At 37.5% G+C, this 12,982-nt stretch overlaps 1 protein-coding gene across 1 annotated transcript in view; it reads right to left on the bottom strand.

Annotated features, from left to right (window-relative positions):
- The window catches only part of LOC124556587 (E3 ubiquitin-protein ligase RNF170), a 129,568-nt gene extending 117,018 nt beyond the window's left edge, over positions 1-12,550 (bottom strand). The window contains exons 1-2 of the mRNA XM_047130556.1: positions 12,266-12,550; positions 6,520-6,608 (exon numbers count right to left, since the gene is read on the bottom strand). Coding sequence (XP_046986512.1) covers positions 6,520-6,608; positions 12,266-12,432 — 256 coding nt within the window. The 5' untranslated portion in view covers positions 12,433-12,550. The remainder of the gene's footprint in view (positions 1-6,519; positions 6,609-12,265) is intronic.
- Between the last annotated feature and the right edge of the window lie 432 nt (positions 12,551-12,982).

The following is a 12,982-nucleotide window of genomic DNA, read 5'->3' as shown; positions in this document are numbered from 1 at the left end:
AACAGGAAGTAAGTTTATATAGTGAATGTGTGAACAGTGTTATTAAAAGGGCAATAAAATGGAGTAAGATAGCAGAGAAATTTTGTAAAGAGAAAGAACAGGGAATACGTGAAAGTAATTATGAAATCCTTGTATTGTCAAATGCAGGAAAACAGCAATTCACAATGCCTTTACAAAAGTTGATAAGGCAAGGAACTCATTTACAAGAAACAATGTTAAAGGCATGTGTCACGGAGAGGTAGACAAGGGACAACAAAGTCAAGGAATCAATATGTGAAGATGGGTGTCAATGTATAATGAAATATGTTAGATACAGAAGCAAAAGCAGCACACTAGAACACCAAAAGAAGTTCTAGGAACACATGAGAAAAATATAGAAAAGGCAGGAATGACCAGCTCAAGTGCCCAAAAAGAGAGAGGTAATGCAATAAACACTCAAAAGGTCAGAGGAGGAGCAAAGCAAAAGCAGAAGTGCTTAACTCTGTTTTCAAATGTTCATTTACAAAGGAAAATCCAATAGTATCACCCCGGTTTAATTCTTTTAACACTGAAATGATGAACAAAATAGACGTTAGTGTAAGTGGTATTGAGAAGCAGCTAAATCATTATAACAGAACAAAGCCCCCAGACCTGATGGAATTCATACCAGATTCTTTACCCAATTTGCAGATGAGTTAGCCCCTCTATTAAGTATAATCCATTGGAGCTCCCTCAAGCAGAAAACTGTGCCCAGTTGTTGGAAGAAAGCACAGGTCACACATGTCTACAAGAAAGGTAGTAGAAGTGGTCCATAAAACTACTGTCCAATATCCTTTATATTCATTTGTTGCAGAAACTTAGAAATAATTCTGAGCAGAAACATAATGAGGTATCTCAAACAGAATGACCTCCTCCATGCCAACCAGCATGCATTTCGGAAACATAGGTCATGTGAAATCCAACTTGCACTTTTCTCACAGGACATACTGAAGGCTGTGAATCAAGCCAGTCAAGTAGATGCAGTATTTCTCAATTTCTGAAAAGCATTTGACTCAGTGTCACACACCTATGTTACTTATCAAAATAACTATCATATGGGGTGTCAGACAAAATGTGAGACTGAATTGAGGATTTCTTGGTGTGGAGGACACAGCATGTTATCTTGGATGGAGAGTTACCAACAGATGTAGAAGTAACTTCAGGTATATCCCAGGGAAGTGTGTAGTCTCCCTTGCTGTTCATGTCATATATTTATGATCTAGTGGGCAATATTAACAGTAACCTCAGGCTTTTTGCAGATGATGCAGTACCTGGTTAGGATTTCAAAGTGGTAAAATGACTGGCAACTTGTTTTAAATGTTCAAAAACATACAACTGTGCACTTCACAAAACGAAAAAACATTATATCCTATGAATATATAATACTAGTGGGTAAATCTGTAAACTCATACAAATACTTCAGTTTAGCATTTAGTACAGACATGAAAGTGGAATGATCGCATAGGTTCAGTCGTGAATAAAGCAGGTATCCGACTCCGGTTCACTGGTAGAATATTAGGGATATGCATCAGTTTACAAAGGAGATCACTTGCAGATCACTTGTGCAACCCATCCTTGAATATTGCTAAAATGAGGACTAGCAAGGGATATTGAACATACATAGAGAAGGGCAGCACAAATGGTCACAGGTTTGTTTGACCCATGGAAAAGGGTCACTAAGATGTTGAAAGAACTGAACTGTCACTCTAGTGGGGAGAGGGAGGGGGGAGGGGGGAGAGAGGGGAGGGGGGAGAGGGGGAGAGAGGGGAGGGGGGAGAGGGGGAGGGGGGAAGGAGGGGAGGGAGAGGGGAGGGAGGGAGGGAGGGAGGGAGGGAGAGGGGAGGGAGTCTAGTGACAAAGTTTCAAGAACTGGTTTTAAATGATGACTAGGAACATACTACAACCTACATATCGCTACCATAAGGATCATGGCAATAAGGCTATATTAATTACATCATGCACAGAGGCATTTAAACACTTCCCGGACACCATGTGTGAACAGAATGGGAAAAAGTCCTAATAACTAGCACAGTGGGACATATCCTCTGTCATGTATTTCACAATGTTTTACAGAGTATAGATGTAGATGTAAGTGAGGAGGAGCAAACTAAAATATTGAAAGAGATAATAGAGTTCAGAATAGAAACAGAAGAAACAAAATCAATGGAATGTTCTGAAACAAGACACAATAATTAACAGGCAGTCATCTAAGCAAAGAGTAAAAGAGACACAACAAATTTACATTTCTGAAAGCTAAAAACTGATAAGACAAATGAATTAATTTGTTGAACAGGTATCTGCATTGATAAATTATATTACAATAATGTGCATGTGGAGAGGGCTGGGAGCAGGGTTGTACTGATACCTATCTGAAAGGGTTATAATGGAGATAAATAGTAGGAATTTTGCATAACTTTGTGACTGATGTTTCTGTGAATTGAATGTTAAGGGGAAGGTATCATTCACTTGAGCTGTTTCTCAGGCTCCACATACTTGTTGTGTCTCCTGTTCTGCAGGCACAAGCAGCAGAGCCTTGCCAGGCAACATGGACTGCACAGGGTGGAAGGTCCAGTTGAGGGAGTTGAGAGGGTAGGGGAGGAGGAGGAGGAGGAGGAGGAGGAGAGCCCAATACACAGTGACTTTTGCATGAACCATTCTGCCACTATAAAAATATTGCTATGCACATAAAGAAAAGCTACATGTACTGCTGTTGAAAAATTTAAGGCAACCATCAGTAATAATTATGGACAATGCCTCCTACCATTTAACAATTCTTGTTAAGGTACCTACAGTAGCCTCAAAAAACAAGGCATTATCAACTGGCTACAACAAAAAAATATACTTGTACCAGATGATGGCATGGCTCAGAATAAGCCACCTTTGCCTCTACATGTTGAAGAACTGGCAAAAAAATATGGCCATAGGGTCCTCAGACAGACACCCTATCAACAGAATTCAGTTGTGTTTATAACTGATAATGAGAGTGCAGGTCATTTAACTAGTACAGCTACATGTGCGGTCAGTACAGAAACATGGCCCCACATTTACAGACTGAGCCACAATATTAGAAAATTGCTGCTGTTATTAGTGTATACTCAGAGGAAGATTTTTTACTATTGAGTTTGCTAAGGCACCTCGATGCGTAACTAATAGTCAATGAAGACCAAGAAGGTCGAATGGGGAAAAATGTCCATGTAGTTCCAAATTTTTGTGCAGTGGTAGTGGGGAGTGTCATGATCAACATACTAAAAAATGCTAAGCAGTAGATGGTGAGCACGGGGTGGGATGGGTGCTGGGGTGTTTAAAGGTAACTTTTCATGTTTTTCTTGAACATGTCAAAAGCTGTGGCTCCTAGTGAAAATGTTTCCCAATACAAAATTAAACTGCATTAAATTTCCTACAAAAAAGGTCCTCCCCATTTTTCCCTTATGACTAATAGTTTCCATGTTGCATGGTATACAAAAACCACAGTTTATTAAAAATAGTCTTCTAATGGTAAAAAAACTGATGTGAGTTGGTAAATGAAGTGGGTTAAGAACAAATATTAAATGTGTTTTCCACATGTAAGCGTAGGAGAACCATATTAAGGGATTGTGTTCTGAGGGTGTAACAGGGTGGAAAGGCTGGGGTGGAAGTTAGAAGCAGGAGTGAAGATCGGTTGCCCGATTGTGGCCATGCACTGTCATCCTTCACAGGTCTGCAGACTGAACAGCCCAGTTCATCACAAAAAGCAACTACAGGGTGTTTCACTAGGTTATACCGAGCCTCCCGCAGCTCTCCTCATGAATTACTGGCGATACAGTGTGCAGATATTTCCAGGGGTGTTCATTTTCCACAAAATGCGTTAACATTACATGAAATACAGATACGAATTACTAATAATACTAATGCAAGAAACACATAAGGACAGACTCTACATAAATCTCTGCTCACTGTTCTACGCTGCTAGAGGGTAAATTGATTGTCAGTCATCCTGTATGATTATATAGTGGAGTTATTTTCAGTTTATTTAACAAGTACTTATGTGCAGTTCTTAATTGAGCATTTTTGTAAAATATGTTGCTACAAACAATGACACAGAAGTGCTTAATTTGTAAGTGTGATGTTGTCAGTGGCCTATGTGGTGTTGATGGGAAATGGATTGGGTTGGTACATATAGCATCTTGCTGCTGTCCATCACTGACAGCATGTTGTAAGACCGTGTAACTGTGTTGTAGTCACTTGGTGGTGAATTAATGAATGACCAGAAAGTTATGATACTTCTTTTATCATTAATTGCACTACTTGTAGATGGCATAAATCTCTTCAGTTCAGGAACTGTTGGCACCTGTAAAGTGGGCTGCACTGAGTGGAGCCACTTACCACACCTCCACAACATCTTTGCAAGAAGGGTGTCAATTTGTCTGATGGAATAGGACTGATCATGCTCAAATCTAGACCAATAATCTACTGTACTGCATAGCTCCAACCTTGAGAAGAGGCTGTCCGTAATCATACAGCAAATATAGAGGGGGGATCCTCCTCTGGCAGTGTACATTTCCCCTCTAGTAGTGTACAACACTGTGCCACTGTGCACAGTTTTATGCACATTATGTCCTTTCCACTGTCTTTCATTAGTTTTACTAGTAATTATATACCATCGATATTAACACACTTTGTAGAAAATAAACACCCTTGGGCATATCTGCACACTGTGTCACTGGTGATTCATGAGGTGAGCTGCAGAAGGCTCAGTATAACTTTGTGGAACATCCTGTAGTTGCTTTTTGTGAAGTAGTGGGCAGTTCGCAAACCTAAAAAGGATGACAGTGCATGGCCACAATCCAGCAACCTACCTTCTCTCATGTTTCTAGCCTTTAACCCCACCTTTCCACCCTGTTACACCCCCAGAACACTGTCCCTTAACACGGTTCTCCTACACATTAATATTTGTTCTTAACCCACTTCATTTAACAACACACATCCATTTTTTGCCATTATAAACTATTTTTAATAGTCTGTAATTTTTCTGTCCAATCCTACGTGGAAACTATTAGTTGTAGAGAGAAAATGAAGGGGACCTTTTTTGTAGGAAATTTAATGCAGTTTAAGTTTTTATTCAGAAAATAATTTTTGCAAGACAATGCAGTTTTCAAGATATTGAAGAGAAATATAAAAAGTGACCTTTAAATGCCCCATATCACACACACACACACACACACACACACACACACACACACACACACACACATTCTCTCTCTCTCTCTCTCTCTCTCTCTCTCTCCCTACTGGTCCAGATATTTAGGATGTTTTTTTTATCACACTCCCCCCTATCACTGTACTTTTTCCTTCACTGACTGACCTATAATATAATGCTGCAACTTTTATTTTTGCTACATTTGCTGAAGCAATGTTGCAGGAGGTTACGACTGGAGGTGGAAAATCGTATCGATCCACTGAGACACTATTCAAGTAAAAATGAGCAGGGTGAACATGGGCTTTGTATGAGGACTGTGAAACTGTTACACTATAATCCGAAATTAGCAATGACTAAGTGTTTCTATAAATTAAATCAGAACAACAAAGTGCTAAGTAGGAAGCGTTCCAGTGCAGTACATTTTTCATTATCAGAGTTCTACAATGCAATGTACCTTATGTGCCAACAGAAGTTGTTATACCACAGTGTTTCTCTTCTACTGGACAATTTTAGCAAGAATCTGCCTTCCTTCAAACATGCGAGGCTGTGTTGACAGTTCCAACAACTGAAAATCTTTTACTAGTTTTCTTTTTGCAATTATTCCTTTCAGCTGAGCATACAAAATTAGAAGCTTAAAGCAACACATTTCAAAGCAAAGTTACATGGATGACAAGAGCTCAGAAAGCATATTTGTGTCATTAAATGTGGGATGAGAAGACCAGACACGCACTACGCTCTGAGCTGTTAAAATTTAAGACTACTAAGCACCCAAAAAGCATGTATTTTTAGCATATGGAGGAAACACCAAAAGTTTAGCACACTATTGAAATGATTACTGGGAACTCTTGTGAAAATTAACAGCACATTTTGCTGTATATGCTCGTCAATAACTTTTAATTTATATAGCCTAAAAAAATGAGAGTAGTAAAATGTGTTTGTGTAGCTGACCAAAGTTGCATAAAAATTACCAAATCATTCATTAGAACTCTAAATTCTGAAGGCAGTCTAACTGAGCTGCCACTTGACCATGGTGAACGTAGGCTAGGCATGTTACGAATGTTGGTTTGTTGAATGTGTGAGCTTACTTTTCTCCATTTTCTGAAATTCAACAGAGACTTCCTAGGAGATCATCTAGAGAAAAACAATGTACTGAATAAATACAACATTTGGGTCGATTCCTTGATGAAAATCTAGTTAAGTAGTACAATGTGTGACTACAAGTACCTCATCAGCTAACTAATTTTTATTGCTTGTAATGGTATGAGAGAGTTTTTAACAGCACAATTTTAATTCTATGCGCCTGAAATAGTGACTGAAAAACTTACCTACTACGTCTTCGATAGCATCTTCTTGCTGGCTTTGCTCTTCCTCACCAGAATCACTGGTCTGCAATCTCTCCCAGATATATGCTATCCTGTAGTAGAAACATTGATAAAACAATAGCCACATAGTTACTAGACAGTATTAGCAAATAACTTGTTATAAATCACACTCTTTTAACAATGACTCTTGAAAAATTTGAAAATACTTGCTCAGCCAGAACTGGCGATGAATTTGAAGATCAGCATGACATGCAATCTGCCATAAGTCTTTCCACATTATACACGGTACTGTAGCTTATGAAAAAATTGCAAAAATATCGAGGAGTATCAGTATGTAAGTCATATGCATTAAATAATTGATTGGTCTGTGAGTAAGAAGGTGAATATTTTAGCTAAGTTTTTAAAACAGCATTGTACTCCTGGAATTGTTTAACTGAGGTGAGAGGTTGTGGAGCCAGTGAGCAGAGGCAAGTGATAAGTGACAAGATGTGAGATTCAAGTATAGTGAGTGGTTGCTTTTACTCATTCTATTGTTTGCATTCCATCGAGAGTGCCCATTATCATTTTTGTATCTTAAATTGACAGCTCAGACAATCTCGTCAGCCATCACATTCACCAAAACAGAGAAACACTGAGAACACGTGCTTTTCATGGAATATCACTGTGGACTCTAAAAAAACAAGAGAACATGAAAAGGCACAAGGGGCACAAGGAGCTGAACTCACAATCAGATGAAAATAGCAGCATCAGATGAATATAGCAGCACAATACACACAACAGTTCATAGTCTGTTTGTAATCCAGGCAGCATGTACACAAAACACTAACTCACAACACATGAAGAAGACAGTTGTCAAAATACTGTGCAGAAACAGAAACAAAAACTCAGCTGGCCACCCAGAAGTACACCATTAATCAAGCACACAAATAAAACCTTAGAGACCATGAGGATAGCTATGCTTTACATGATACACCTGAAAGTTGCTATTCACCTTTGAAATAATGGCACATTTTTCCACTAAGTTTGGATTTCAGATAGGTTGTTCTATTCTGACAAATATTTACACATTCACCAAACATAAAATACAACCAAGTGATGTGGCACAGTCGTTACAGCACAGGAGTCACATAAGAGAGTATCAGAATTCAAATCTCCACATGAGCATCCACCTTCAGATTTTTTGAGGTTTCCTTAAATCACTTATAGCAAATGCAGAGACAATTCATATCAAAATTTCATTCTTCATTGTGGAATACAAAGGTATATAAACCAAAACTTTACCTCTATGGTGATGGCAACACTGGAAAGTCAATGCTGAGAAAGTTTTAAGTCACCAACAAAATGTACATATGTCATATTCTTTGGAATATGGACTTTGTGGTTAAAAGAAGAACATTCACAAACTGATATTGCTTCAACAATTTGATTGACATGGTGGCAAAACTCATATACTTTCAAACATATTGTTGCAGGGCAGCCCGTGACAGTGAATGTAAAAAACTGTACTGGTTTAAATGTCTGTCTTTTTGGGCCTTATATATTCATTTATAATGAATTTGTTATTAGTGATGAAGGTTTAATATACAGTTACAAACTGTACATGCTAAATCTCATATTATTTACTGGAAGAACTGTTTTACACATACGCCACGATTCTTATCCATGGTTTTCTAGATGTCTTTTTTTTTTCCTAACACAAATTAAATGAAAGTAAGAAAGAGTATGAGAATTAACTTAAGCGTTCAATGCCACTTCATCTCTGAACCAAAATCTCATGTTTCAATCTAACCCAGGCCTCTGACTACACTTCAAACAGAATGTCACTACATCTGAGATTTTGTATTCATGTTCTTTGGCTTCACCAACTCTCAAACTGGTACCTTCCTACCTAACCTTGGAGCTACAATACAGATCATCAGAACCTACATTTAAAAAGAAACACGTACTCAAAAAGATATTTTGTCACTGTTCTGGTCTCTTTCTTATTGTGCACATACGATACCACACACAACAACATCATCATGATACAAGGCGAAGCTGACATCTGGTATCAGTTAACGGGGTTGACCAGTATTTGTAGTACATCGCTTGACTAGTTTCAGTAGTATTTTATAGAAAGTATATATACATACAAATATATGTTCAATAAATAATTGACTTCCAGAGGTAGGAAGGCATGTTCTGAACCTTGAAAATGAAGTTTACTTATCTTTAGGATTAAAATAGACACACAACAGCATTCAAAAGTGGAGTAAACTAACAGATGGATAAAGTGGTATTGCATTTTAAGCTTGTAAAGTACAGACTGAAGAGTTAAATAAATAACTAAGATTGTGCACATTTTAAAATAATTTTTTCTGTAGGAATTAACTGTCAACATTACAGACACAGAAATCAAGATTGTCACACATCAAGCACATCCCTGTTCACTGCTACCCTGCTCTACAAAGTTGGAGGCTGTTCTATAGTTTACACTTTATTAAAAACAGTAGGAATAACTAAGAGTTCAAACCATATGTCTCTTAGTATTTGGTTAAACAATTGGGAATATTTATAAGCCTCCATGGAACTTATATTCTCCATCAAAATCAACAGTATCAACTTATTTTATTCCAATTGGAAAATAGCTGTGATATTTACAAATACACCATTATAAGAGAGGATATCATTACCACACCCAACCCAAAAAACTTTAACTTATGATGCAGTGCAATTCAGAGTTGAAAACATAGTACTGCTACATATTTAAGTCAAATGGGTAACAAATATGGTTAATAATAGATTAAAGTTACTTTTTCCTTAGTAACTCATCTTATATCAATCACAAGCTCTTTAAAAGAAGTAAATAACCATATACATACATCATGGGTAAATGACCAACATGTGGATGTAACCACCTCTCGTGAAAAGCTGTAATACAACTAACACATTCCACACAATAATGCAGGACATGAATGTAATATATGTAAGATGAAATTAACCAACAATAATTCTGGTAACTGAATTTGTATAAAATGTTGAACTGACAGGAGTATAAGTAAACTCAACTTTGAACCTTAAATATTACTTCAGTAGAAGTTATAATTAATATCAGTGTTTTACACTGTGCTAAATGCAAACAGCAGCATATTAAAAAATAAACATAGCTAACTCAGGCAAAGAAGATAGCATACTAGACATTGTGGAGGGAGAAAAAGAAGGGGAAAAAAAACTGGCAGCCAGGTTTCTAGCGTAACATGTTGACACAAGAGTTATTAGGCCTACAGGTTTCTGAAACAACAAAAAGTATTTGTGGTAAAGTTTAAAAGAGAAAAAGGACAAATGGAGGGAGAGAAATGTGAAAGAAAATGAAAACTACTCATTTAATAACACCAAACTCAAGTTTTTGAAGACCTATCCTTATTTAAATAAACATCAGATGACCACACAGTACTACCAATATGCTTGTGATGTTCCCAAATTATTAGTGCTCAAGCAATAATAATACGAATCATCTGGGAAAAAATGGTATGACACACAAACATAAAGGGATTTTAATTCTTTTTACAAACTTCTAGGGATTATGAAGATCAGTAAATGTATCAATTTGAAGTAAGATACCCTGGTCCGGAAACGATCAAGTCGAAAGTTATAAGTGAAAATCGTTTTGATACCTATGGCAGTCTAATAGATGTACCAGTACTGATGTTGCTAAGACTGTATGCAGGGTAGTCAACTTTCAGATGTAATACTATAGACAAAACAAGAAAAAAGTCTAGTAAACATGGGCTCTACAATGTATAACTTAAGAGCTATGGACAATACTTCAGCTTCACTACTGTGAAAATTGATAAAGTTACCATTCTAAATCATCTCTGAAAGTCTGTGTCATCCTCACAGATATTTGTATATTTCCTTCTTTCATATGACCAGTTAAAAATTGAAATAGTGAAAGTTTAGATGTTGTAGATTACATTTTGAGTTCTCTTCTGACACATACATTAGACAGATTAAGGATGTTGCAATAAAACAGGTATAATAACTCAAATCTTTTCAAATAATGTTTATTCACAGTAGCTCAACACAAACACTTTATCACACTGAAAAATGGAATGTCATTCTGGGAACCTACTGTGATGTACACACACAGTGACCTGACATTTATGAAACAAGAACTGGTCTTAGTAATATCTACTGATCACTGCAACAACTTCAACGATCTGTTATCCTCAGATTTGTAATAAGGGGAAACCTACTTACATATAATCACAACTGAAACCTCTGATACTCCTTAGGAAACCACCAACCAAATTTTCGCTTTTCGACATAACTTAGGCATCAGGCTATGTTACATATCAGTATTACACTACAATTACGATTTCGTATTCATATTCGATGGCTTCGCCAACTCACGATCAAATTTACACCTTTCATCCTAACTTGTGACTAATGCTACGTTACAGATTAGTCTGTCACCATAACCCATATTCCAAAAACTAATACTGGTGCAAATGAATTTTGACAGTATTGTATTCTTTTATTGTTTGCGTGCATATGATAACACGTGCTACTACAACAACATCATCCTCACGTCACAGGACGAAGCAGATGCCCAGTATCGGTTAGGTTAGTTAAATCAGATTTTTCCTCTCAAAGAAATCAGCCCTCTAGCTTGAAAAACTTTCTTCCAATTCCAAGTCTTTCAAATACACAGCTACCTGCATGGAGATGGAGAGAGAGAGAGAGAGAGAGAGAGAGAGAGAGAGAGAGTTCTTTTCCTATGGTTGGTGAAATTACATGAACAACTGATTCTATGCTCTCTCCTCCCCCCCCCCCCTGTTGGCCGTCGACAATGTGTACTAATTTGAAAAATATGCAAAAATCTGCCAACCGGTTGCATAGATTTTCTATATAGGTACCTTGACCAGGTTTTGTCACATCTAAGGGTGACTTCATCAGAAGGTAAGGTAATTACATGAAGAACACATCGTCAAAGACTCCTCACACCACACCAGTGTTACTTATGTCTGACTTTTTGAAGAACATTAGGTCATATTTTAATGTATGACTTGGGCAACTCAGGTCTTAAATCACTGTACATCTTTGTCGATATGTTCTTCATGTAATTACCTTACCTTCTGATGAAGTCCCCTTAGAGGTGACGAAACCTGGTCAAGGTATATAGAAAATCTATGCAACCGGTTGGCAGATTTCTTACATATTTTTCAAATTTGTGTATACGGTTGCTGCAAACGTCAGCCATGTTCAACTGCGTACTAACATGAAGACAAGAAGCTGTACCTGTTCTGAACTTCGCATACAGATAACACTGATGCTGTTGCACTGCACTACAATATTTGTGGGCTATTCTACAGTCAAAATTTTGAACAGTCATGGTAAAATGTCTGCTATAGTCAAGTTTCATTTCGTTGCGTAAGGGGGTGTGTGTGTGTGTGTGTGTGTGTGTGTGTGTCACAGACTGGAAAGATTTTGAGCGTGAGTATATGAAAGGCGTGCATGTTACGATCTGAAACCAGCACAATGACTATCACATGATTTTGACGCACAGAAATTCTGTATAAATTATTCTACAATACAACTGCATTACGAAACATTCTTCACATACGAAAAACGTCTTAAGAGTGGCAATGTAATACAAACGTGTCTTCAGCTAACGAAAATTGTATTTCACGTTACAAAGGCATTAGTAGACGTACAGTAAACAATTCATCGTGAATAATAGTAGACAACAGCAAACCACTTCACTCACCACTTGGAAACTGTCGTTATTAAGTGGAAAAACAGAACTAATAACGGTACGGCAACAATCATCAACGCCAACAACACTTCATTTCCCAGTCCTACAATCCACACGTCGTTCATAAACTCACTCACACCAGAAAACGGCATGGTTATATCAGCCACCCTATTGCACATAAATCCATTTACCACATATGTAAGCACTCGGTATGCGCAAACAAACAATCTACCACTACCCGCACTTCCCACATGTCACCCTCCTAGCCGTGTTTACGATTAACAAGTTAACAACTGACAGGTGTGTCCAAAGACAATCAGTGTGCAGTGAATTCAGAGAGTAGGAAAAGCCCACAGTGGCTCCCCGTGGAGACGGCTGGCGAAACGTCATGAGGAATACTGCAAGCGAGAACACTATGCGTACATTGTTAATGAAAGCAAATTGCCAAAATTAATGCGTTGAAATAAATAAAATTTAGTTGTTTATTAGCTACTCTTCTCTCTGGTCGTTTTGTACTACTATGAGCCAAATAAGAAACCAGTGCGCTATTTCTGAATTTAAAAATGCTCCATATAAAACTGCGGATGTCGTTTACCATCGAATTCGGAAAGACAAGACAAGTATAGCACAAAAGCCTCTCACGCTGTATAAAAACTGATCCTGTTAATGTGAATGATGCAGGGATTTGCCGAAATCGTTTCCGTCCCGAAGAATATGAACGGGACTTAG

This window comes from Schistocerca americana, chromosome X (genome assembly GCF_021461395.2).
Source record: "Schistocerca americana isolate TAMUIC-IGC-003095 chromosome X, iqSchAmer2.1, whole genome shotgun sequence".
NCBI classification, from domain to species: Eukaryota; Metazoa; Arthropoda; class Insecta; order Orthoptera; family Acrididae; genus Schistocerca; species Schistocerca americana.
This window is presented reverse-complemented; position numbering and strand designations above follow the sequence as displayed.